Source organism: Haemaphysalis longicornis, unplaced genomic scaffold, assembly GCF_048455015.1.
Source record: "Haemaphysalis longicornis isolate Haplotype H1 unplaced genomic scaffold, Haemaphysalis longicornis Haplotype H1 scaffold_12, whole genome shotgun sequence".
NCBI lineage: Eukaryota > Metazoa > Arthropoda > Arachnida > Ixodida > Ixodidae > Haemaphysalis > Haemaphysalis longicornis.
In genome coordinates, this window is record NW_027526225.1 from 108257409 (window position 1) to 108285049 (window position 27641).

Here is a 27641-nt window from a genome sequence, read left to right on the forward strand (position 1 = left end):
CGGGAAAGTGAGAGCAAAACAAAGCTTGCACTGAAGCAGAGAGCTCAACCATGTTACCAAAAGCAATTGAAAGAACTAGACAGATACGGTGGAAAAGTTTGTGTGACGTTGTTTAGCTCAACAACCGCCTTTCGCTTGCTTTTGGATCATCGTTACTGCATCACCTTGTGGTGGTTACGCCCATTTTAACCTGAATGAATGTGTTTCCCCTCCAGCCTCAGCTCCCGCCCTAATTTTTAAAATGCATGCCAAGTGTTTTTATGTCTGTTATGTACAATATTCGACACCTTGGTTGTAATATTTCAGTGAAGCGTCCAATTACACTGCATGTCGTCATAGCTATGCGTGCCTCACGTCACTGATTGCTTCCATTGTGCTTACGCAAAAGACATGGCTAATTCACCGTGAGTTTGTGCGGTCGAGAATAGGGCCCCAAGCTACAAAATTATGGGGTAGAGGCTAAACAAGAACTCTTTTTCTTGGGGAGGGGGGGGGGGGGGAGCGGGATTTCGGACCGCAGCCTTCATTGCTCCACAGATTCACATTCATCACGGCACAAATCACACTTCGGCTCAGTTTTGGCTTCGCGATCGATTTCTGTCGGCCTGTCGGCAGGAGGCCAAGTTAGCTTGGCTGTTTTGAACGGCGAGCTGATGATGATGATGATGATGATTGCTATTGGTTTCCCCTTTGAAGCGGGGTGATGACATGTCATCTTACCAAAAAGGACTAATACAACCATGTTTTACACTCTTGGTTTAATAGCTTAGGGCAGTCACTAAAGCTTATTAGGCCCGAAATACTTTTTTTTAAAGTACGAATGCACTTCTTAAGCGAGCCTGAATCGTCCGCCGCCGTAGTCCGCATAGCAACAGCTGCGGGTGCGCGCGCTCCTCGTCTTCCCTAGCAACGGGGGGAGATGGGCGCGCGCTACTCTCCTCCTGCTCTCTCCGCTCAGTGACTGCGGGTGTTGGGCGCCTCCTCATGGCACATACCCACGTGAGGGATTGACCAGGAATCGGGCGTGAGAAGGGCTAATACACCCGCTTAAAGGAGTACTGACACGAAATTTCAAAGCTGAGATAACTATGTAAAACGCTTCCTTTTTATCAGGAGATATCTCTCAGCAAGTTTTAACAGCAACCAAGTCCGCACCGTCCTCCAAGATCCTTTGACGGTCCATTTCACGGACCACAAAGCGATCCTTCTAGCAATCAAGTACAACGACAACACAAATAGGTGTCTGTGAATAAATGCATCTTTCTTTTAAGTGCGAATGCAACCGTGCATTCGCACTTACACTCTCTCCCCCTCGGGGAAGTGCGAGGGAATTTTTTTTCTATTACAGGTGGTAACTGTCCTAGGCAATATGCCCCTCTCTGGCAAGTTGAACCACCCCCCCCCCCTTCCAAAAAAAATGCTCTGCAAGTCATAGGAAGCACCCGGGAAAACACAGGAAAGCTGGAAATGTGAATTTTATTTGTATCTCTTCGTGCAAATTTGTATTCTATTACAGCGTGGCGTACGAGGACACACAGAATGAAAGGACGCACAAGCTCTGACGATGAATTTTTTACCTTCAATGATTGAAATCCCGCGTTTTCCCTTAGTTTCACAGACAGTCCAGGCACAACTGCTCAATTTATTGTGGTCGGCACAAAAAAAAAAAACACGTCGTTATCCTGCATTCATAAACAACCCTAAACGACGGGTGCATCATTGTGACATCCCCGTAATTTGTAAAATTCAGCCATACGTGGTCGCAAAATAATGCAGAAAAACTTAAAATCTATGCCTGCCTTCATGCTATCTGATGAGAGCATAGATGAGGATGAGCACCCAAAAAAGAATCAACTGCGCGATTTGCTAACCCACGAACATACGTTTGAGCAGCCCAATTTTCAGGCACCCACATCTATTTTTGTGTTGAACGTGCTGTCTAAAACGGTTCCTTCATCCATCTCTGCTTGTTGTGAACAATAGGGCGATGATGCAAAACAATAACTGCATTTATTGATCAACACGACTCCGACAACGGGCAATACGCAGCGGCGTCAAAATATTCGAACCATGATCTTTCGCAGCTCTTCATCGTTAGTTTACATTACTGCTGGGTACAGGATTAAAAATGTAAATCGGCGGTTATCACCAGGTAAAGGCTCTCCATCTCTCCTTATCCGCGGGAGTGAGAACAGCAGCCCCAAATCTGCTACGAATACGGGCTATCCTTTACGACGTCTTTTAACGCAGTCACGGAAAGTTCCTTTTCGACAAGGTCGGTAAATTCATTCGTGGCGTTATCTCGAAGAAGTGCGCTTGCGTTCCAAAGATCGACGCCGTAAACCTTCTTATAATCCCACTGCCTCCACTCGCAGCACCGCCTGTAGTGGTTCACCGCCCCTTGCCACCATGGCATCACCCTCTCAATAGTTCCTGGAGAATGTCGCAAGACGTAGTGGACGAAAGCTATGTCCACACTTCGGGCTCTGGCCATGTACTTTGGAGTAAAGTCCGGCGAGTCGGTGGGGGCGAAGAAATGGTATAGCCGGCTGTACAAAGGTAGCTCGCCGTTGTCCATGGACGACTTGCTTGCCCCGTACTCGTAGCAGTACGACCGGCTAAGGAACCTGACGCTGCCAACGCGGGGCCGGCCGGCTTGTCGTTCGGTGTCATATACGATCGCCGGAAGGCTCGGAAGGCGCAACGGCACGATGAGCTCGTCGAAATCGACGTGCACGAACCATTCTGCTTTCGCCACAGACCGCCAGATGCAATCGTGAAGCGCCGCGTCCTGGCCCCAATACGGCACCAGCGTGTCATTGAGGCGAAGCTTGAACGGTACGACAGCCACGTCGATTCCAACCGACTGGAAGCGGGCGAGGAGGGCTTTCAGGCCCTCTGACATATCTTGGTCGTACAGAAAGAAATGTCGGGCGCCGATGACTCTGTAATGCCCTATAAATTCGGCCACCTTGAGGGGTGTGAGATCGGATTGGTACACTGGCTTCACGCAGATGGCGCAACACTTAGCCTTGCTGAGCTTCGGCGCCTGCGTAACGTTGATCCAGAATTTCGGCGTGTTTCTAAGATTGGAAGCCTCACGAACGGTGACCGCGAGATCTCCGTCGTTCCAGCCTTTTGGAAGAGGACAGATGACCTGCGCTGTGCTGAATGGAGTCTCTGAATCGCCGAGCAGGAGTTGGACTTCAGCAGCGACCGTGCCTCGGACGCCCTGTGCTGTCTTGAATGTGCAATTGAGTCGAGGGAACCGCTCGGAACAGTTTGAGACAGGAGGCTTGCAGGCAAGGTAGCTTACAATGCGCACGCTCGAGCCCCGTTGCTCGTCCAGGTGGGCCGTGAAAAAGTGCAGGTCCCTGGTTAGCGTGTTCCACGAAGCACTTTCCGTCTTGAGAACACCCCGGAAGGCTCTGAGGTGCGTTTCCACTTTGTCGTTCCAGGTCTTCATGTAGCGATCCACCGAAAGCTCGTCGGCACTCGGACAAGACCCTGCACAATCCGAGGAAACATGTCAGACGCGGATGTTCGACAAAGCGGCGCATGCATTTTGAGACGAAGGGTGATTGCGTCTGAAACCTGTCGTACAGACAGTTGAGGTTTTCGAGAAAGAGTCTTTGTTGACTGCCTCGTTCGAATTGGAACGACTGTCCGCGAAGACGGCAACGAAGCCGTCTATAGGGTAAATTGGAATGCACCCATAGTCTTCTGCCACACAACTCCCTCCCCACCAGACACGTCCTCCACCACATCTATCCCACATTATATCCCCGCCCAAACTGCCCCGCATGTGGCGCTCGAGATACCGCGCCACACGCCATTTGGGAATGCCCCTCTTTACCCCCGCTTCGTTTACCCAACCTGGCTGGAGGTGACCGGGAGCTCCTCGCCCGAGCTACAGCTCCTGACCGCCACTAGGGCTCAGGATTACCTGGCGCGCCTCCCTCACCTGAGGGACACTCGCTAGGACTGAGCCTCGTCAGAAATGAAGTTACTCTCTCTTTCTCTCCTTTCCTGTCTCATCCGTTCCCCTCTCACGGTGTTGTCCTGTCTCGGCCCTCCCACTGTGCGAAGTTCAACTCTTCCGCTTTCGCACTGCTCGCGCGCCATCTGTTCGGACTTGGGTCAGCGCCGCAAGCGCGAGGTTCAGACGCCAGCCTTATTTGTATTTCGCGATAAAAACGTTGCTTTAAACGCGTTTACTTCATTTTTTTTCTCAAAGAAATTTGGCACGCATTTGCTTTTATTAAAAAAACACTGCAAACACCAGTTATTAGTGACGTTTTTCCTCAAATAAGCCTAATATTATCTTTTCGGTAAAAAATGTTTAAGAATACGAGCAATTTATTAAGCCTAATATTAATTTTCCGTTAAAAAATTAGTAGTGGCTTAGCTCGGCTATGCCAGGATATACGTAGCGTGAGCTAAGGTTCAGCTGGTTATTCTTAGCTTTCCTGGTTGTCTAGGATTAGCTTGATTATCATGCTTACTGCTGCTTCAATGACACACACATGCATATTTATCTAGCGGCTCCGGCGCAGCGTCACCAATCGCCCCAGAGCTAAGCTGGTTCCAGAGGCGTGCGCCCGTGTTGCTGCGACGCACAAGCCATCGGTTCCACACCCGGCTAGCCCTCGCATGATCAGCAAATGGACCGGGCCGCCACGTGCGGAACGGAGGTCGGCGAAGACGCTGGGCGCGTGGAGTGTGTGAGAGACGCCGGGCAGCGAGCAACGTTCTGTGCGCCGTTTGACGTCACTGCTCCTCGAGCATGCGCAGCGCGACTCTCCAGGAGCCACGCGAAACTGCCCAACCTCGGCCAGTGTACATCACGCTACAAAAATGCTGAATACGAGCATTTTTTTCAGATCGATCACTTCGGACGCCGCAATTTTTTCAACTTTGGCCCGGGGTGGGGGTAGTGAATCGATGCACAGACGGATGGACCAAAATTGCCGCGTTTGAGTACTCCAAGAAAGACTATTGTCTTTAGAAGCGGTCATGCGTCGCACGTCGCCTGCCTTGAGCGTAAACCCTGCACGCGCAGGATTGGATGACGCGAGAGGCAGCACTCCGGCGCGTTTCCCGGCTGCGGCGGCCGCTTTTCTGGTAGAGGCGAAAAGCAAGAAATTAAAGCCGTTCCACTCAATGTGAAAGCTGTCGGAAGTGCAAAGCAGTGATTCGCATTAACGGGCTGTGGCGCCGTTATCCGCTCACTCATACCACCCATAACGCTCTTCGCCGCCCTGTCTCATTCCTCTCCTGATGAATTCAACGGAGGTTTGTCCAACGCATTTCAAATTTCCCGCCTTCGCAGTGCTCGCGCGCCCCCTGCCTGAAACGGCGCCAGCCGGAGTTCTGTACGTTTTGTGCTCCCCCCCCCCCCCCCCCCCCCCGCACGTGCCGGCATTGCACTGCCACATCTTTCGCCTACTATCGTTAAAACCCACCCAACGAGCGTTCTTCACTAAGGCGCTGCGGGTAATTGCGTATATTTTGCCTCAAATGCGCCTGCAGTTTTCTTTGCGCTAAACAACCGGGAGATGTATGCGTCAGCGCTTCACGAGTTTCGAACGCATATATATGAATATATAAACCGCTTGACTTTCGAAGCTTTGTGGGACGCCGCGACGAGAGCCGCTAAGTCGGAACTCCGTGTGGCTCTACTCGGGTTCACTTAAAACGCCCGCGTGTACGAGATTTCGGCGCCCGTTAAAAACCCCCAGGTAGTGAAAATTACTCCGGAGCCCTCCGCTACGGTGCGCCTCATCGCCTGTGAAGCGTCGGTGCACGTTAAACACCACAATCAATCAATCAATCAATCAATCAATCAATCAATCAATCAATCAATCAATCAATCAATCAATCAATCAATCAATCAATCAATCAATCAATCAATCAATCAATCAATCAATCAATCAATCAGGCCGCCGGTGCGCCCGCTCACTGCCTGATGCCGGGCGCCGTAGCTTTGGTGAAAGGGATCCAGTGCACTAGTTTGTTCCACAGATTCTAAAGACTCACCATTGCCAGGATCGGAAAGAGGTGTGATGGGTCCTTTGGTGGTCTGCTTTCTTTGATAACGGGCAGCTCGCGGTGTGTACATGTAGAACGCCGGCACTACTGCCGCGCCGAGAGTGAGGAGGATCAGCCGTCTGAACCACGTCTGGTATATCGCTGTGAAAGAGCGTGCAGTATTTCAGCCATGTTCCTAAAGCAACCAGTGCTTCAATGTGCGGAACACATGGCACCAACACACTTGATTCTAAAATCGAGATAGCATGCCCTATCTCACGGTGCGCCCACAGTGAGCGCTGCATGCCCTGTACACTCAAGGCCTATCTGCACACGGTACTGAGCTATTATCTACGGTAAAACCCGACAATCACCAATTAACTCTAGGAAGACATTATGCTTTCCCAACCGAAAAAAAAATCGACAGATTGGATCCCATTGCATTTCCATTTGGCTCCAATTGGATCATTGGTGTTGTCGGTAGGTCCAAATGGACCTCAAATGTTTTTTTTTTTTTTGGCGGCTGGGTTAGGCGTTATTTAAATAACTGAAAGTTGAGACCCTGTCTTCTCAGCAGGCTATTGCACACCATGCTGTACAGTGCAGCACCTTGTAACAAGAACAGCAGTCTGGACTAATTCCGCGCTGCCGCAATTGCTTACCCCCCTGTCAGCTCCTGATGTTGTTGACAAACAGTGCGCATTTCGTGCTTAGGCACACCTAACTAACCATTACTTCTCACCTTTCATGTCTCGGCTGCTTCCTGTAGGTATCACGGTGTGGGAGGTTCGAATTCCTTCTTCTTCTTCTTCTTCTTCTTCTCATGTCGTGATAGTGACACCGTCTATGGGCTCTTCACAAACTCTAGTGGGATTGGCCAAGGCAAAAAAGTGGACTGTGCTCCTGTGGCAGCTGATGGATAAATTTGTAATGCCATGAAAAGAAAGTAACAGCGTAAAATAAAAAAAGCAGTAAGTAAGAAAAATACGAAAGGTTGAATTTAGCCCGAATAACGACATAATTATGATTACAGCTCTGATTAACAAATGCTGCACAGAAATTTAGTACCCCTGCAGAGCCCAGAAACAGCAGCTGCGCTTCTCGCTGAAATTAACTCTCATGCGGACATTACGCACAATTCGCCCTCCCACAAACAAGGCGGCCCCATTAATGAGAAAAAAAAAAAAGGCAGCGTCTGGAACCCCGCGCAGAGCACGAGATTGAGCCCACTCGCGGTGGCTCCTGCCCCGCGTGACGTCAAGAATACGTCATATTAACAACATTTGTTATTGCATGCGTGGTATAATACAAAAAGCATATTTTTTTACGTTTTAATAAAAATTAAAAGATACTCAATTGCTAGAAGTTTCATAAATAAAGCATTTTCTGTTCGTTCTTGCCGGAGCCGCCGGCGATGCCGCTGCTGCCGCCGTATGGCGGTATGGCGTATCCGAAAGGCCTGATTCTCTCGGGTTGACAGCGTAGATAAAGCAGAGTTGATAAAGTTCGAAGCAATATCAGGAAGTGCGAGAAGGTTGCCTTGCTCGGGAATCAAGCCAGCCTTTCCACAAGGTAGCGAAATGAATGAATGAATGAATGAATGAATGAATGAATGAATGAATGAATGAATGAATGAATGAATGAATGAATTTATTTAGAAGGGAGAGGTCGAACGCCTCGTGTGGGGGAAGCGGAGGACGAGGAGGGAAAATAAACCAGCGGGGGGATGGGGTTCAATCACAACGCGTGTCCGCCCCGCACACGGACCACTTGATTTAGGTCATTTTCACTAGACCTGTACGTTCAGCAAATGCCCACGGGGTCAGTAAAGTTTCTTTCACGTCGCTCGAAAGTATTATCCATTCTCGAAGGGACGTGACGTGAGGAGGTAGACACCTACGCCGTTCCTCGGAGAGTCCGGCACAGTCCCAGAGGAGGTGGTGTATGGTGGGTCGGTCGGCGCTGCAACGGGAGCAGGGAAGGGTAGGAGGGGGAACAGGCGTGGATCCATCTGGTCTCTTTCTGCCGAAACGCCAGTACCAGGTCCATCGGCCGCGGACGTCAGAAGTGATCGCTGTGCAGGAGCGGGCCTTGTGTAGAAGGACCTGGAGGCCTCACGGGATGTCCTCGGGAACTGGTCGGTCTGCCCTTGGGAGCGAAATAACCGCTCTCGAGTAATGCTGACCTGTGACCGCCTGATGTATGCCGATGGTACCTGCGTTAACGACATCGCGCAGCCGAGTGGCCCCGTTCGAACAACCCACGTCCCACGCAAGAAAAGACACCGTCCGAGCGTCATTATTTGAGCCTGCTGCGGCATGTCCGCGCGGCGGCATCTGCTATCAACAGTTTGCACCACGGCAAGTTCAGAATGCTTAAATGGGTGGCCTGAAATCGCGGTGTGTTTTCAAAATGACGTATCTTAGTAGCTCCAAACTAACGGTGCGACGTACAGTCAGTACAGTGCTCAGGACAAAGTCTAGACGTGGCAACTGATATTTTACCTGTCGCACGTGCGCATTACAAGGGCAAACCACGAATAGCTAGAACAGGTAATCTTTGGTGTCCCCACACATGTACCGCATACAACCCAGCACAGTAGTTTCCCCTTCAAGAAGATTAGCAAAGAAGACTCGATAATCGGCAGTTTGTCGCATTTTTTCTATATATTTTCGAGTGGACTGTATTGTCGCTTAAAATTGTTTACCCGGGGTACGTTTTGTCTATTGACCATGCGCCTCTTGCATCATAAATGCATGGTATTCAGCACTTGAAAATATTTTTCAGAAGACATTATTGCAGCTGAAGTGGCGAGCCATTTTACTACAATAAAATGTGGTCGAAATAGATCTCCGATACAAAGGATGTCAAAGACTGAGAACAGTGGCAGTCTCGTATCCCATGGCCCAGATTGTGGCTGGGTAGTGTCCTTCATGCATTCAGCTCCTCAAATTGGCACATATATGATGCCACGACAAATTAGTACCTGGGTCCTTCAAAAGGTACAGTAGCTAGGCGCTTCATGCCATAGCTGCTGCATTGATATAACTATCACGTCTCGCTGTATATACGGCGGTATATGCTGTGTTGGCCACATTTTACTGAGTACCCTCATGCAAAGGGACTTAATTCAGCCCAGCCGACTGGGTCAGAGAAGACTCTGGAAAGACAATAACAGGAGGAGAATACACTTGGCCGATCATCGCGTCTAATACACATACATGAACTCTAGCATATGAAAACCCATGGGTTCTACGCAGGCTCAATAGTCAACGTCATAGAGAATCTTAAGATGTGCCTGGAATGTGAAAGCATCAGCGGATAGTTTGTGTGCATGGGTATAACCAGCGAGCACGCTGTAAATGTAATTCATAGGCAAAGGCCAAAGCTGTCATGGGGAGAGTTTAACCAAAAGAAATGAGAAAAAAACATCCCAATTTCAAACTGCATTGATGTAATATAGGCCGGAGTGATGTTATATGGACGTGCACTGTAAATGCAGTTATCTGTGTGTTAACTGTACGTTTGCTCTCAAGTGATATGATGAAACGGAATGGCGGCCCCACTGCAATCACCCAGTTGTGCTTTTTAGCGGTGGACTAGGTCAGTGGCTGTCAATCGCAAAGACAAGATTCTGTAATGTCATAGAGAAATAGCTCGAAAGTGTCTATGGAGATTACACCGCTTTACACATTTGCTGTAATATCTTATTTGTTTGAAGTTCGCGACAAAATTGATGTCATTTGTTATTGGGGCAAACAAGTCTTTTTAATGAACGAACCTTGTATTTTTTTTTCTTCGTGGCCTCTTTAACAGCCTGCATACTGTGCCACTAAACGGTGCTCGCAAAACAAATGCCCACTTGCCAGACAGCTTCGGTGGCTTGTAACGATTTACTAGGATATCCCATGGCCAACATAAATTCCAAGGAATCCAACTGCAAGGCAGTGCAAGTCTAAAAAAATTGCACGCAGGACTAGACACTCTTAACACAACCAACAGTCTCCACAGGTAGAAACCAGTAGCCCAACCACGCAATGCCATGTAATAAGCCAAAGCAATGAGTCTCTGGAAGTATTAATAAGGTTTAAAGCGCAAGTTTTCATAGATTTTTATGCGAGGCATTCAACGTGTGTGAGCCGATTAGTTAGTTTAGCTGGCCAGTTTGGGCACAAAATACTCATTTTTGTGATTTGGGACAGTTCTCAAAGGCTTGTCTAGATGGGTTTTTTTTTTTTTTGCCAAAAAAAGTGAAAGCTCCCACTTGGGGATCTTGAAAACATTGTTTGCCTCTCCAGCAATTGTACGAGCCTGAGGTAATCCTGCTTATGGGTGGTCCTCGTGTTTTCTAGCTCCCTCAGCAAGCACATGAATGCAGTGGCTAAGAAGGATGGTGGCCAAAGTGAGAAGAGAGCGTGGTTCCTTAACCAACAGCCATTGACCATCAAAATAGCAGAAAAGAGCGCTGACGACTCAGAGTCCTCAGCTTCGGTGTCAAAATAACTTCTGGCATACGTTTACAGTGCATTCACCAACGTTTCTCTAAAAAATCAATGGGATTACGCACACTCCCTCCATTGAAAGGGGTCTGTTTCCGGCAAGGTGGTTGAAATTTAGGATTAGTAACATCAACTCGTCATTCATCCCTTTCATTTAGCATGCTTCCGAGCTTCACTTTAAAAACCCCGCTTTTCCTAATTTACGTATACGTGGACTGCTTTTGTAATATTCTCGCGTATACCTAAGTTCAAAAAAAACTGTGTTATACCTTAAGCGCTACTGTATCCATGCAGGTGTAACATTCTTCAATGGTGTTATGTGGGATGTATTAATCTATCTACTAATAAACGTTAAGCCAGAACAAGTGAAGTTCCCGGTATTGTTTCAGGTTATCCAAACTAATAATAATACTCTGGTGGTAAGTCAACTAAGCTCACCCTTTTTCCCATGCCTTTATTATTGTGCTCTGCAAACGCTTTCGCAGCTGGAGCATGCCTGCTGAATTTAGGGCCAAAACCATTTTGTTGCTATTTGACATGATTGCAGCTCTGTGAAACATTGCTTTTGTTAGTTTTAACCAATGATTTCCAACATGCCACTTAACTACTGTCAAAACCATGTTAAAACTTCAATCACTGTTCATAAAAAACAGTATTATATCATTTTACATAAAACATTCTGTTGTAACCTCACTCAAGGGTTTTGTTACCCAGCCAGCCTGGTTCATATATATTGGTGTGAAGGACATCTACACAACAAATGCCTTTCTGCAATACATTCATATGCCTGTCACAGCCAATCAGCAGTGACAGAAGATACACGTTTTGGTTTTCCAGCGGAGCTTTTGTGTCAGCAAAAAATTATCTTTTTCTTGGCTTTTCTGCAGAGCTTTTCGCTTAAGCAAAAGGATGACTTGACGGTTTGGCTTTTCTGCATGACTGTAGTGTACTGTTAGAAGGTATCACTTGCTTATTCGAGTTTTTGTCAACGCTGCGTATCGTCCCGAAAGAACCTGGCATTTTGTTTGGAAAAGGAACTTCATACCACAGACTGTGCAGAAAAAGTAGAGCTACTCACTGACTTATTGCACAGCCAGGGAGCTTTGCCAGAATCCCTCTCCATTGACAAACACAGTGTTTGCTTTCTGGCTTTAGGTGTGAAGCTGGGAGAGTTGGTTTATATTTTGGGGAGAAATACAGCTAAAAAAATCGGTACAGAAGTACAAAGAAATGTGCAGTTTCCACGTGTTCGCAGCCTTTTTGTCCAGTTTCTTTCCCTTGTTTTCCCGTAAAGACTTGCTGCAGTACCTGAACATAGCCTGTCTTTGTGTAACAAAAATGTCTACAGCGAAGCATTTATCTATGCTCACATGCTGCCCATTGACACCAAAGCAGAAGTACGTTCACTAGTAATTTTATTGCTGAAGCCATCCATGATACAGATAGCTTTCAGCTGTACTGCAATAATCACAAACACCAACGAAGACATTCACGTCCACGCAGGTGTCCTTGGCTCCAGTTCCTGCACCAGGTATTAAGTACTGTCGGGAGAGGGTAATGTCAAGCTGTACAAGAACCAATCCTCGTAGATGTGCTCCATAAACTGTTTTTAGGCTTGTTAGCTAGAAAAATAGTTTCATTGCTTCTATTTTTTTAAAGGTGATGGTCACATATGACAAGGTGTCTCTATACACCACCCGAGAATGTGCTTTCTAGCAGTTGGACTCTGCCGGGATATGCATCGTTGCGAACAAAATATTGGACACTGTATTATGGCCCTTACGAATAAGCATATTCACTTAAGCAATTAGCCGAAACAGTTTGTTACACTGCGCAGAATTGAAAAGCAATGGAACATGAAATATTTCCTCGCAGTTGGAAACTTTTTCTGTTCACCTCCTCCCCCCCCCCCCCCCCCCCCCAAACACTTCGAGAGCAGACAACTAAGCAACCAGCTGTGAACACAAGTACTAATGTCGAGTTGAATTCCACAGGGTGCTCCGGATGGGTGTATTGATGTCACAGCCAATCAGAATTTGTGAATCCACTGTAAGCCTTCGAGAGAAGCTCTCACCATCACTGGCCCATCCCCCTGAGTGGGTATGAAGGTATTGTGGACGGTTATGTTGACTTCCAAGACAAACACAAAAGTAAACAAGGAACTCGCCTATCAAAATACATAATCAGAACAGATGCAGGATGAAGTTTTGTTGCCTAACCGGGCTGAAAAAGGCAGAACGCATTGGGGCAAAGGTCAGGGAAATAAAAGCCATGCGGTAAATGCGAACGAAATTATGAGACACTACCAGACGATCAACTGGTGAGGGTGGAGGGCTATCCTGTCTACCCTTTGCTACCTCTTTACTATATTTGAGCAGATAACAAACTTTCATAAACTTGCTAGCTGGTAGTTCCACGCACCCTATTTATAAAATTTCAAGGTAAACAAAACGTTGTTTCCTGTGCATTCAATAATGGCTGCTACAGAATGATTATAATTCGCAGCACATTTGAAGTCTTGCCTATCACGAAAGCGCAATAGTATTAGAAGCAACAAATTTGCAAAACATGGATGAACAGTAAGTGTCACTTGTTTGCCTTATGCACACCAAACTTGAAAGCACTATTTAACAATAGTGTCAAGCTTGGCACAAATGGCGATCTTATCAGCTTGACTTCTACCAAACTTGCACAGTTGGAGCTTGAGCCTCCTTGCACAGGAAGCCAGCCACTGAGCAACTGGTTTCAGCGACAGCTTGAATATCTATGCTGTCCGTGGACGGGCAGCTGCTGAGCTCTCCCATTCACGAGGCCACCCACCAAAGTGGAGCTGCGCTCCCGGCACGAAGCGTGCACGGAGCTTCTTGCACTGCCCCGCGAGAAAAATTGCAGAACAAGCTACAATCGAGGACGGATTGCGTTCGACGAGGCCCTTTGCTACCTGACGATACTTGATTCGTGCACACGCTGACACCGCTGACACTGCGTCGCTCGCGTTAGCGTGGCATCAAAGTCAGCTAACCCGTTAGCCACGGCGCGACGCGCTGGATGGAAAATCCTGATCTGCACCATTGAGCCGCCAGAATCAAAACACAAGGCTTGGCATGCAAGTTTCGATCGGCTCAAGTAGACAATATGCAGGAGCGTAAAGCCATGGCACGCAAACTGTAAGACACTATAAAGCTAGCAACATATTTAACGGCGACAAAACAGTTCTAGGAGCATGGGAAAAGCTGGGCGAAGCAGCGTGCCAAAAAAAAATAAATGCGTTAGGCTTGCCAAGGCGTGCAGGAGCAAGTTCACAAAAAATACCCAATCTAAATAGTTACAGTCGCGCGCGATTTGAAGGTTATCGTGCGACCTTCGGCCGATAAAGAAGATAACGCCTCCGCGCGGCAGTTTTCGGCGCGCCTGGGACCCAGTTTATGCATTCTCCCCTCCTTCAGTCGCTGTTCCTTCAAGCAGTCATCCCTCCCGCAGCTAGTGAACCACCCTTTCCGCTTTGTGGTGATTTGGTGTGGTTGGAATCACGTGTGGACTTTCTTCTTGGTTGTCGTGAGCAGCGATAGCACCCATTGTTATAAATGCCCACTATTTCGAGACAATAGGCAGTTTTAGCATATAGGTACCGTGCTTACGTTACCGTTCACAGCGTGAGTGCACAGCGCGAGAGTTACCGCGAACGGTAACTTACCAGCACAGGCTTCACCGTCGCCAGCGGCTTCCGGTAACACGGTAAATGGTAACGCAAACACCGTAACGATATGCTAAAACTGCCTAATGTGCTTGGGTGCACCTTTTCGAGAACTGCTGTAAGGTTCGACAACGGGGATGTCGTTGCTGCGTGCGCGATAAAAAAAGTGGAAGGGTTCGCTTGTTTTGCTGCGGGAGTGATGGCCGCTTGCATAAACAGCGCCCGAGGGATAGAAGATGGCGTAAACATGGAACCAGGCACAGCAAAACATACCGCGCGGGGGCGTTATCGTCGTGGCTGGTCGGCGCTCGCGCGATTACCTTCAAGTTGCACATGACTGTACACGCAATCCTCCCAACAAGAAAAAAAGCGCTGCGAGGCAGCCGCTGTGCAAGGCGATAACGACGTAACGATGTGTCAGGCTTGCGGTCGGAAACGCCGCTGGAATACCACATGAAACAATGGGCACACACGCCGTCACCCCTACGCAGTGGCAGCCGTCCGCGGACCTCGTTTGTGCAAAAAAAAAAAAAAGCGACATCAAATGAAGACGTATGTTTAGTGATATTACAGAAAGTCACGTGATTAGTGTAGCCTGACGTCACTTCTGCGGAGAAAGCCACCGCGAGGGGGCTCTGTCTCGTGCCCCCGTGCCCCACGCGGGGCACGAGACATGCCCTAAAAATTATTTGTTTCGCGCAACAGCAACATAAGAGGGCCGTAGAAGCCTCTCCGTGACAGAGAACCCAATGCTTGGCATTTGTCGACACCCCTCCTGATGCAGGGTCACATGATCGAACTCAGGAGAAAAATAACAAGGAAAAACTGAATGTTTTATTTATCACTAGGCTGACTGAAGTCGAACTTGACGAATGAGTGAATTGGCGGCATCGGTACGCTCCACGGTTATCAGGCGTAGCGTTTCGCTGCCCTTATGAATCGTACAACCGATGGTCACGGCCGTCTTTTTCTGTGGTCATACCATGAACTTGTAACATAGGAGCAGACGATAGCGTGGTGGCGGGGACGGCCGGGAAAGTGAGAGCAAAACAAAGCTTGCACTGAAGCAGAGAGCTCAACCATGTTACCAAAAGCAATTGAAAGAACTAGACAGATACGGTGAAAAAGTTTGTGTGACGTTGTTTAGCTCAACAACCGCCTTTCGCTTGCTTTTGGATCATCGTTACTGCATCACCTTGTGGTGGTTACGCCCATTTTAACCTGAATGAATGTGTTTCCCCTCCAGCCTCAGCTCCCGCCCTAATTTTTAAAATGCATGCCAAGTGTTTTTATGTCTGTTATGTACAATATTCGACACCTTGGTTGTAATATTTCAGTGAAGCGTCCAATTACACTGCATGTCGTCATAGCTATGCGTGCCTCACGTCACTGATTGCTTCCATTGTGCTTACGCAAAAGACATGGCTAATTCACCGTGAGTTTATGCGGTCGAGAATAGGGCCCCAAGCTACAAAATTATGGGGTAGAGGCTAAACAAGAACTCTTTTTCTTGGGGAGGGGTGGGGGGGAGCGGGATTTCGGACCGCAGCCTTCATTGCTCCACAGATTCACATTCATCACGGCACAAATCACACTTCGGCTCAGTTTTGGCTTCGCGATCGATTTCTGTCGGCCTGTCGGCAGGAGGCCAAGTTAGCTTGGCTGTTTTGAACGGCGAGCCGATGATGATGATGATGATGATGATGATTGCTATTGGTTTCCCCTTTGAAGCGGGGTGATGACATGTCATCTTACCAAAAAGGACTAATACAACCATGTTTTACACTCTTGGTTTAATAGCTTAGGGCAGTCACTAAAGCTTATTAGGCCCGAAATACTTTTTTTTTAAGTGCGAATGCACTTCTTAAGCGAGCCTGAATTGTCCGCCGCCGTAGTCCGCATAGCAACAGCTGCGGGTGCACGCGCTCCTCGTCTTCCTCTTCGTCTTCCCTAGCAACGGGGGGAGATGGGCGCGCGCTACTCTCCTCCTCCTCTCTCCGCTCAGTGACTGCGGGTGTTGGGCGCCTCCTCATGGCACATACCCACGTGAGGGATTGACCAGGAATCGGGCGTGAGAAGGGCTAATGCACCCGCTTAAAGGAGTACTGACACGAAATTTCAAAGCTGAGATAACTATGTAAAACGCTTCCTTTTTATCAGGAGATATCTCTCAGCAAGTTTTAACAGCAACCAAGTCCGCACCGTCCTCCAAGATCCTTTGACGGTCCATTTCACGGACCACAAAGCGATCCTTCTAGCAATCAAGTACAACGACAACACAAATAGGTGTCTGTGAATAAATGCATCTTTCTTTTAAGTGCGAATGCAACCGTGCATTCGCACTTACACACTCTCCCCCTCGGGGAAGTGCGAGGGAATTTTTTTTCTATTACAGGTGGTAACTGTCCTAGGCAATATGCCCCTCTCTGGCAAGTTGAACCACACCCCCCCCCCCCCCTTTCCAAAAAAAATGCTCTGCAATTCATAGGAAGCACCCGGGAAAACACAGGAAAGCTGGAAATGTGAATTTTATTTGTGTCTCTTCGTGCAAATTTGTATTCTATTACAGCGTGGCGTACGATAACACACAGAATGAAAGGACGCACAAGCTCTGACGATGAATTTTTTACCTTCAATGATTGAAATCCCGCGTTTTTCCTTAGTTTCACCAGAGTCCTTCAATGACAGTCCAGGCACCACTGTTCAATTTATTGTGGTCGGCACAAAAAAAAAAAAATACGTCGTTATCCTGCATTCATAAACAACCCTAAACGACGGGTGCATCATTGTGACATCCCCGTAATTTGTAAAATTCAGCCATACGTGGTCGCAAAATAATGCAGAAAAACTTAAAATCTATGCCTGCCTTCATGCTATCTGATGAGAGCATAGATGACGATGAGCACCCAAAAAAGAATCAACTGCGCGATTTGCTAACCCACGAACATACGTTTGAGCAGCCCAATTTTCAGGCACCCACATCTATTTTTGTGTTGAACGTGCTGTCTAAAACGGTTCCTTGATCCATCTCTGCTTGTTGTGAACAATAGGGCGATGATGCAAAACAATAACTGCATTTATTGATCAACACGACTCCGACAACGGGCAATACGCAGCGGCGTCAAAATATTCGAACCATGATCTTTCGCAGCTCTTCATCGTTAGGCTACATTACTGCTGGGTACAGGATTAAAAATGTAAATCGGCTGTTATCACCAGGTAAAGGCTCTCCATCTCTCCTTATACGCGGGAGTGAGAACAGCAGCCCCAAATCTGCTACGAATACGGGCTATCCTTTACGACGTCTTTTAACGCAGTCACGGAAATTTCCTTTTCGACAAGGTCGGTAAATTCATTCGTGGCGTTATCTCGAAGAAGTGCGCTTGCGTTCCAAAGATCGACGCCGTAAACCTTCTTATAATCCCACTGCCTCCACTCGCAGCACCGTCTGTAGTGGTTCACCGCCCCTTGCCACCATGGCATCACCCTCTCAATAGTTCCTGGAGAATGTCGCAAGACGTAGTGGACGAAAGCTATGTCCACACTTCGGGCTCTGGCCATGTACTTTGGAGTAACGTCCGGCGAGTCGGTGGGGGCGAAGAAATGGTATAGCCGGCTGTACAAAGGTAGCTCGCCGTTGTCCATGGACGACTTGCTTGCCCCGTACTCGTAGCAGTACGACCGGCTAAGGAACCTGACGCTGCCAACGCGGGGCCCGCCGGCTTGTCGTTCGGTGTCATATACGATCGCCGGAAGGCTCGGAAGGCGCAACGGCACGATGAGCTCGTCGAAATCGACGTGCACGAACCATTCTGCTTTCGCCACAGACCGCCAGATGCAATCGTGAAGGGCCGCGTCCTGGCCCCAATACGGCACCAGCGTGTCATTGAGGCGAAGCTTGAACGGTACGACAGCCACGTCGATTCCAACCGACTGGAAGCGGGCGAGGAGGGCTTTCAGGCCCTCTGACATATCTTGGTCGTACAGAAAGAAATGTCGGGCGCCGATGACTCTGTAATGCCCTATAAATTCGGCCACCTTGAGGGGTGTGAGATCGGATTGATACACTGGCTTCACGCAGACGGCGCAACACTTAGCCTTGCTGATCTTCGGCGCCTGCGTAACGTTGATCCAGAATTTCGGCGTGTTTCTAAGATTGAAAGCCTCACGAACGGTGACCGCGAGATCTCCGTCGTTCCAACCTTTTGGAAGAGGACACATGACCTGCGCTGTGCTGAATGGAGTCTCTGCATGGCCGAGCAGGAGTTGCACTTCAGCAGCGACCGTGCCTCGGACGCCCTGTGCTGTCTTGAATGTGCAATTGAGTCGAGGGAACCGCTCGGAACAGTTTGAGACAGGAGGCTTGCAGGCAAGGTAGCTTACAATGCGCACGCTCGAGCCCCGTTGCTCGTCCAGGTGTGCCGTGAAAAAGTGCAGGTCCCTGGTTAGCGTGTTCCACGAAGCACTTTCCGTCTTGAGAACACCCCGGAAGGCTCTGAGGTGCGTTTCCACTTTGTCGTTCCAGGTCTTCATGTAGCGATCCACCGAAAGCTCGTCGGCACTCGGACAAGACCCTGCACAACCCGAGGAAACATGTCAGACGCGGATGTTCGACAAAGCGGCGCATGCATTTTGAGACGAAGGGTGATTGCGTCTGAAACCTGTCGTACAGACAGTTGATGTTTCCGAGAAAGAGTCTTCGTTGACTGCCTCGTTCGAATTGGAACGACTGTCCGCGAAGACGGCAACGAAGCCGTCCATAGGGTAAATTGGAATGCACCCATAGTCTTCTGCCACACAACTCCCTCCCCACCAGACACGTCCTCCACCACATCTATCCCACATTATATCCCCGCCCAAACTGCCCGGCATGTGGCGCTCGAGATACCGCGCCACACGACATTTGGGAATGCCCCTCTTTACCCCCGCTTCGTTTACCCAACCTGGCTGAAGGTGACCGGGAGCTCCTCGCCCGAGCTACAGCTCCTGACCGCCACTAGGGCTCAGGATTACCTGGCGCGCCTCCCTCACCTGAGGGACACTCGCTAGGACTGAGCCTCGTCATAAATAAAGTTATTCTCTCTCTCCTTTCCTGTCTCATCCGTTCCCCTCTCACGGTGTTCTCCTGTCTCGGCCCTCCCACTGTGCGAAGTTCAACTCTTCCGCTTTCGCACTGTTCGTGCGCCATCTGTTCGGACTTGGGTCAGCGCCGCAAGCGCGAGGTTCAGACGCCAGCCTTATTTGTATTTCGCGATAAAAACGTTGCTTTAAACGCGTTTACTTCATTTTTTTTCTCAAAGAAATTTGGCACGCATTTGCTTTTATTAAAAAAACACTGCAAACACCAGTTATTAGTGACGTTTTTCCTCAAATAAGCCTAATATTATCTTTTCGGTAAAACATGTTTAAGAATACGAGCAATTTATTAAGCCTAATATTAATTTTCCGTAAAGAAATTAGTAGTGACTTAGCTCGGCTATGCCAGGATATACGTAGCGTGAGCTAAGGTTCAGCTGGTTATTCTTAGCTTTCCTGGTTGTCTAGGATTAGCTTGATTATCATGCTTACTGCTGCTTCAATGACACACACATGCATATTTATCTAGCGGCTCCGGCGCAGCGTCACCAATCGCCCCAGAGCTAAGCTGGTTCCAGAGGCGTGCGCCCGTGTTGCTGCGACGCACAAGCCATCGGTTCCACACCCGGCTAGCCCTCGCATGATCAGCAAATGGACCGGGCCGCCACGTGCGGAACGGAGGTCGGCGAAGACGCTGGGCGCGTGGAGTGTGTGAGAGACGCCGGGCAGCGAGCAACCTTCTGTGCGCCGTTTGACGTCACTGCTCCTCGAGCATGCGCAGCGTGGCTCTCCAGGAGCCACGCGAAACTGCCCAACCTCGGCCAGTGTACATCACGCTACAAAAATGCTGAATACGAGCATTTTTTTTTTTTTCAGATCGATCACTTCGGACGCCGCAATTTTTTCAACTTTGGCCCGGGGTGGGGGTGGTGAATCGATGCACAGACGGATGGACCAAAATTGTCGCGTTTGAGTACTCCAAGAAAGACTATTGTCTTTAGAAGCGGTCATGCGTCGCCTGCCTGCTTAGAGCATACGACGCGCAGGATTGGATGACGCGAGAGGCAGCACGCCGGCGCGTTTCCCGGCTGCGGCGGCCGCTTTTCTGGTAGAGGCGAAAAGCAAGAAATTAAAGCCGTTCCACTCAATGTGAAAGCTGTCGGAAGTGCAGAGCAGTGATTCGCATTAACGGGCTGTGGCGCCGTTATCCGCTCACTCATACCACCCATAACGCTCTTCGCCGCCCTGTCTCATTCCTCTCCTGATGAATTCAACGGAGGTTTGTCCAACGCATTTCAAATTTCCCGCCTTCGCAGTGCTCGCGCGCCCCCTGCCTGAAACGGCGCCAGCCGGAGTTCTGCTCGTCTCGTTAAAGACCCCCAGGTAGCGAAAATTACTCCGGAGCCCTCCGCTACGGTGCGCCTCATCGCCTGTGGAGCGTCGGTGCACGTTAAACACCACAATCAATCAATCAATCAATCAATCAATCAATCAATCAATCGATCGATCGATCGATCGATCGATCGATCGATCAATCAATCAGGCCGCCGGTGCGCCCGCTCACTGCCTGATGCCGGGCGCCGTAGCTTTCGTGAAAGGGATCCAGTGCACTAGTTTGTTCCGCAGATTCTAAAGACTCACCATTGCCAGGATCGGGAAGAGGTGTGATGGGTCCTTTCCTGGTCTGCTTTCCTTGATAACGGGCAGCTCGCGGTGTGTACATGTAGAACGCCGGCACTACTGCCGCGCCGAGAGTGAGGAGGATCAGCCGTCTGAACCACGTCTGGTATATCTCTGTGAAAGAGCGTGCAGTATTTCAGCCATGTTCCTAAAGCAACCAGTGTTTCAAAGTGCGGAACACATGGCACCATCACACTTTATTCTAAAATCGAGATAGCATGCCCTATTTCACGGTGCGCCAATCGTTCGCGCTGCATGCATGGTACACTCAAGGCCTATCTGCACACGGTACTGAGCTATTATCTACGGTAAAACCCGACAATCACCAATGAATTCTAGGAAGACATTAATTGATTTCCCAGCCGAAAAAAACCATTTAGACAGATTGCAACCCATTTCATTTCCGATTGGCTCCATTTGACCCAATGGTGTTGTCGGCAGGTCCACCTATCTCTTTATCATCCCCTTTCTCCTCTCTAATCTTTATATCCCCCTCCTACCCCTCCCCACCGCACTGGGTTGTATGCAGGTGAGCCCCCAGTTGGGCCCAATAATATCCCCAGTGCACTAGTCCTTTCCTTTTCACCCAAACCACCTAGTAGTCCAGATTAATGGACCTCCAATGTTTTTTTTTTTTTTTTTCGACTGGGCTCCTGATCTTGTTGACAAACAGTGCGCATTTCGTGCTTAGGCACACCGAACTAACCATTACTTCTCACCTTTCATGTCTCGGCTGCTTCCTGTAGGTATCACGGTGTGGGAGGTTCGAATTTCTTCTTCTTCTCATGTCGTGATAGTGACACCCTCTATGGGCTCTTCACAAACCCTAGGGGGATTGGCCAAGGCAAGAAAGTGGACTGTGGTCCTGTGACAGCCGACAAAATTTGTTTATTGTCTGAAAGGAAAGTGAGAGCGTAAAATAAACGAAGCAGTAAGAAAGAAAAATATGAAAGGTGGAATTTAGCCTGAATTACGGCGATGGTCAGACGCAAACGCTCTGCGACTACTACAGCCTCGCAGCGGCAAAACAATGAACGTAAAAAAAAATTAAGTTTTCACTTTCGCAGGCAGACGGCGCCACAACACTACAGTGAACTAGAATGTCTTGATCCAGTGGCGCGAACGGGAGCGCTTTGCAGCGTTCGGGTTGAAGCAAAGCGCGTCTACCGCCGCCAGGGGCGCCACTGCGCCTTCTTCGAAAACGGTACCGCGGTTGCACGGGCCGTTCCTTGGGGCGCTCGCCAGCTATTGCCGCTGCCGTTTTTTACTGTGGTACAGTAATTAACCTTTATGGAAGAAAGATGCTCACTTTTGTTGTCCCTGTACTTTTCTAAGAACGTTTTGTTGCTTATCAGACCCGTTTGAGCCATCGGCCAACGGCTACAAACAAATCGTCTGCTAGCGGCGCAGACGATACGAGCGGATGTGCGATACGTTGGCGGCGCGCGGTCGGACAGCTCTCCGTCCGTTTATGGCTGAGGCCGGCCTTTCATTTTCTGCGTGTTTTACGTTTCCGTGATGTTCCACAGAAGCAAGAGGTATACAATCGTCAGGAATATAGTTATTGCGAGTGCTGTCGAATAGAGGTTGGCCAGGCCGGGTACGCGATGTCAAAACGAAGGACGGACACCTATTGCTTTGCTCCGGGTTGTCACAGTGGTTACCCTGCAGGTGCTCCCAAGGCGTCTTTGTTCGCCGCTCCTTTGGACGATGAACTGTGCAAAAAGTGGGGACAAAATTTGGGAAGACTGGACAAACTCTTGACCATATCTTCAGCCGTTGGTGAGCGCCACTTTGAGCCCGAGTGCTTATTGCGTGATTACATCCACGTAATAAACGGCTGTAAAGTGCGACTTGTACGCGGGAAGCTGTCACTGGCTCCAGGTGCTGTACCTACCATCCTGCCTGACTGTGCTTCGAATTCTGCGCGGAGCATGCACGCGGAAGCCGCAAAGGAAAAGGCGGACAAGAGTTTCAGTTTCGGCAGCCAGCAAGCAAGCTGAAGAGCCGAAAAAGATGAGGTTGTTACAAAAATAAAAAAAAGTGATTGCACGGGGCCCCGAGAGATGGCGGTAGCGGCACGCGGGCGCGGAGAGGGCGTTGGTCTTGCCGGTGGAGAGAGGAGACGTGGCTAATCATTTCGGAGAAACTCTCCCTGGTCTCCCTATAAAAGACGCCCCAAAACCCTTCCGAGGCGTCGGCTAGTTGACTCAAGTCAGGAGCGTCGAGGCGAAACCCCGCCAGACAATCCGAGCGAGAGCCACCGCAGTCGACAGTCTCCGCGCACGCGTAACCGACCCGCCGCGCTCATGCCCGTACTCGAGAATCGCAGCTCAGTCTCTGTCGTTCCTTGGGGAACGGGTCGTCGTTAGTTGTGCCGAGGCAAAACCCCGCCAGGCACGGCTACCGATCCGGTCGCCCTGCTAAGTTTGCTATCCCCCGTAGAGCGAGCAAAGTAACCCGTAACATATGGTGGAGGTGCGGGGTATAGGCGCTCACGATGGAAAACGGGAAGCAAACAAACAGCAAAAAACGCAGAGAGCGTAGAAACGACGCCAGAGAAAAATTAGGCTACGCATATAAGACACGCTTCGAAGACGAAACAAAAAAAAGGAATGTGCATGAGCGATTCGAAGATTTATTTGCGTTGTGCGAAAAGCACATTACAGTTAACAAAAAGTAGTACGGGTTATGATAGCGTTTGAAAAAGTTCTTCGAAACAGAACCATCCAGAACGACAGGGAAGCGCTCGCGATGGCAACCGCACCAACCGCGATGCCACGTCCGTTCGCTCCCCCACCTGTGTTCCGGGGGAGAGCGGACGAGGACCTGGACGACTGGCTGCATCTGTATGAGCGCTACGGGAGGTCCTTGGCGTGGACCAACGAACAAAAAGCGGACAACTTGGTGTTCGCTCTCGAGGACGTCGCCCGGGGGTGGTACGTAACCGCCCTCCGGGAGAAAACAGCCGAGACCTGGGATGACTGGCGGAGGGCGCTCCAGAGCACGTTCGCGGGTGACCACGTGCAGGAGTGGGCGTACATCAGGCTACAGGAGAGGCGTCAGCAGCCTGGAGAGACACCACAGCAGTACGTCTCCGGCATGCTGCAGCTCTGCGCCCGGGTCAACGCGAATATGCCAGACGGGGAGAAACTCCGCTACCTGGTGCGGGGCTTGCGGCCCGAAATGATGGAGCGGGTGGCCCTCTCAAACCCGCGCACAACCCAGGAGTTCCTGCAACACCTACAGCGCCTCACGCACATCGGGGCCATGGCACGACATGCTCTCTCGGCGATGCCAACCCATCCGCTGCCGGGCTTCTACGCGGGGAATCCGGACGGGATGCTCGGTCGTGACCTGGGAGTATCAGCCAGCACTACCGGGGCGGTGAGCAACTCGCCCGAGATCATGTACGCACCAAGCCGTCAGGAGGGCCCCGACAGGAGCACGGCTGCAGTTCTCGGAGCCATGCAGGAGACCATACGGGCGTTGACGGCTGCTGTAGATCGACTTGGCCAACGAGACCGTCGACCGTTTCCACCACGAGGGCCGAGAACCCCGGGGGGGCAAGTTGTCTGCTATCGGTGCCGTCGAACGGGACACATAATGCGCCAGTGTCCGGAACCTGCAACATATCAGGCTCCTAATTCAGGCCAGCCGGGAAACCAGTAGGCCTGGGTTTCGGAGCCCAACCCGCCGGACCACAATGGGACTCTGTTTATGCCACCTTCCACCAAACCCAGCTCATCAGCCTTCCAGCCGTGATAGATGGACAAACTGTGCAGGCCATAATAGACACCGGCGCAATGGTGAACGTGATTTCGGAAAACCTGGCCACCAAACTGGGCAGGACCGTGAGGCCGTCTAACGTGCTGGTGCGCGCTGTGAATGGTGACGTGGTGACCTCGTGCGGGGAGGTGGACCTGAATGTTCAGATCGGGCCGAAAGTGAATGCGCGTGCGGTTTTCATAGTGCTGCCCGGGTTTCCGCACCAGGTGTTGTGCGGGCTACCCTTCTGCAAGGCAACGAAAATGGTGTTGGACTTTCCAGAAAAGACGATCACAATACAAGGACACCAACTCCCGTTGCACCATCAGGAAGAGGGCTCAGCGGACTCCCCGGACACGGTAAAAGTACAATGTCTGGAGGAACTCAACTTACCTCCCAGAACGGAGGCCCTCATCGCTGTACGGATAGCCGCCTCGGGCACGTACCTAGTCGAGCCGCTAGACCAACCTAGAGAAGCGTCATGCCCCAGTGTAGCCCGCACCTTGACAGTTGTTAAAAACCAGGTGGGGTACATACGAGTTGCTAACACGGAGAGCACATCATTGCTAATACCAAAGAACACCACAATTGGAAGAGCAACTACAATGGGGAAAACAGTCTTGAGCATGGCTTTACCAAGTGGCCCCGAGGATGTGGCGCAGGACGTTAAACTGGGAGACCAGTTGCCTCTCAAAGAGAAGATGCAATTTCAGAGTTTAGTGAACGAGTACGGACACCTCTTCTCCACCAAATCTGGCCCCATCGGGCGAACGACCGTCGCTCAACATGAAATCAACACCGAAGCGGCCCGGCCAATACAGCAGAACCCGTACCGCAGCTCTCCTTACGAACGCAAGGTTGTCGAAGAGCAGATCAGGGAGATGCTAACCAAGGGAGTCGTTCGAACGTCTACCAGCGCATGGTCATCACCAGTGGTACTAGTACGCAAGCGTGACGGATCCTGGCGGTTCTGCGTCGACTTCCGCAAGTTGAACGCTATCACCAAGAAGGACGTGCATCCCTTGCCACGTATCGACGACATCATGGACAAACTGCAGGGATCCCAATTCTTCACCACGCTGGACTTGGCCTCCGGCTACTGGCAAGTACCAATCAAAGAGCAGGACAAAGAGAAGACCGCATTTTCGACTGGATCCGGGCTCTACGAGTTCAACGTGGTTCCCTTTGGGCTTTGCAATGCCCCGGCAACATTCCAGCGCACCATAAACAAGGTACTGGCCAACCAGCTGTGGAAGACCTGTTTGGCTTACCTGGACGACATCGTCGTGTTCTCTCGCACATCCGAAGAACACCTGCGGGACTTACGGGAAATCTTTCAATCCCTAGACAACGCCGGACTGAAACTTCAACCTAGCAAGTGCTGCATCGCTTTCAAAAGCATACGGTACTTGGGCCACATCATTGATGGGAAGACGATTCGGCCTGATCCCGACAACACGCGCGCCGTTCACGACACCAAGGCACCAACTAGCCGCAAACAGGTCCGGAGCTTCCTAGGCCTGTGTGGTTACTACCGAAGGTTTGTTAGGGATTTTGCACGCATCGCAAAGCCCTTGAACGAGCTGACAAAGATGGACGCCAAGTTCATCTGGGACGAAGCGTGCCAGGAGTCGTTTGAAACATTGAAGCAGCGGTTGACCTCGGATCCTGTCCTCCGACTGTTTGACCCTGACCTGCCCATCGAGCTCCATACTGATGCGTGTGGCTATGGAATCGGCGCAGTACTGGTGCAGAAGGATGGCATGGAGGAGTTCGTCGTTGGGTACGCGAGCCGACACTTGAATCAAGCAGAGATGAACTACAGCACAACGGAGCAAGAGTGCTTAGCGGTGGTCTACGCAACAAAACAGTTCCGCCCCTACATATTCGGCGCACCCGTAACTGTTGTCACTGACCAGGCAAGCCTCACGTGGCTCATGACGGCTAAGAATCAGAATGGCCGACTGATCCGATGGAGTTTGCTGTTGCAGGAATTCAACCTCACACTTAGGCACCGACCCGGGACAAGGAACATGAATGCGGACGCGCTGTCTCGATTGCCCTATGACCCTGCACCAGACCACGAGGAGGAACTGCCTGTATTCGTGATCTCCGCAGAGACCATTCCCAAACTGCAAATAGAGGATCCTTTCCTGCGGCCGATCATCTTACACCTACAAGGGGCAAGTAAAACCACGGGGAAGAAGATGAAGAGGGTTGCAAAACCTTTCTCCCTCATCGGCGGCACTCTGTACCGAAGAGCCAAAGGCGCGGATGAACGGCTGGCACTCGCGGTGCCTAGAACCCTACGACGCGAGGTCCTCTCCTCATGCCATGATGACGTGACCGCAGGCCACCTCGGGGTGAGGAGAACGCTGAAAAAGATTCGGCAGCGCTACTTCTGGCCTAAGATGTTTGCTGAGATCACTCACTACGTGCAGTCATGCCCCGACTGTCAGACCCGGAACACTCCGAGCACAAAGCCGGCAGGAGAGCTGCAACCACTGGCCCCAACTCTATACCCCTTCCAACAAGTCGGAATGGATTTCGTGGGCCCGTTGACTGAATCACAGGACGGTAACAAGTACATTGTTGTGATGGTGGACTACTATACGAAGTGGGTAGAGGCAGTGGCGACACCGGAGGCAACGGCTGCCTGCGCCGCAAGAGCATTTATGGAATCGATAGTCCTTAGACATGGTGCGCCGGAGCGGGTCATAACTGACCGGGGAAGCCACTTCACAGCGGAGATGATGGAGGAATTGTTCCAATTGACCAATACTAACCACGCCCGTTCCACGGCATACCATCCGCAGACCAATGGACAGTGCGAAAGGTTCAACCGGACGCTAGCAATAATGATCAGCAAATACGTGTCGGCACATCATCGTGAT

At 50.2% G+C, this 27641-nt stretch overlaps 2 protein-coding genes across 3 annotated transcripts in view; one reads left to right on the forward strand and one right to left on the reverse strand.

Moving 5' to 3' along the window:
• Positions 1-27641, forward strand: part of LOC144163208 (tRNA (guanine-N(7)-)-methyltransferase) — a 103758-nt gene that overhangs the window by 32654 nt on the left and 43463 nt on the right. The window contains exon 2 of one of the 2 annotated variants that reach the window (XM_077694063.1): positions 20616-20682. The exons of the other annotated variant lie outside the window; for it this stretch is intronic. Within the exon in view, the coding sequence (XP_077550189.1) occupies positions 20616-20682 (67 nt within the window). The remainder of the gene's footprint in view (positions 1-20615; positions 20683-27641) is intronic. 2 annotated transcript variants of the gene reach the window in all.
• Positions 1475-6916, reverse strand: LOC144162117 (uncharacterized). The gene is made up of 3 exons (XM_077692608.1): positions 6773-6916; positions 6040-6192; positions 1475-3507 (listed from the first exon to the last, which is right to left on the reverse strand). Exons 1-3 carry the CDS (start codon positions 6777-6779, stop codon positions 2210-2212), a joined length of 1458 nt encoding a protein of 485 aa, XP_077548734.1. The 5' UTR covers positions 6780-6916; the 3' UTR covers positions 1475-2209.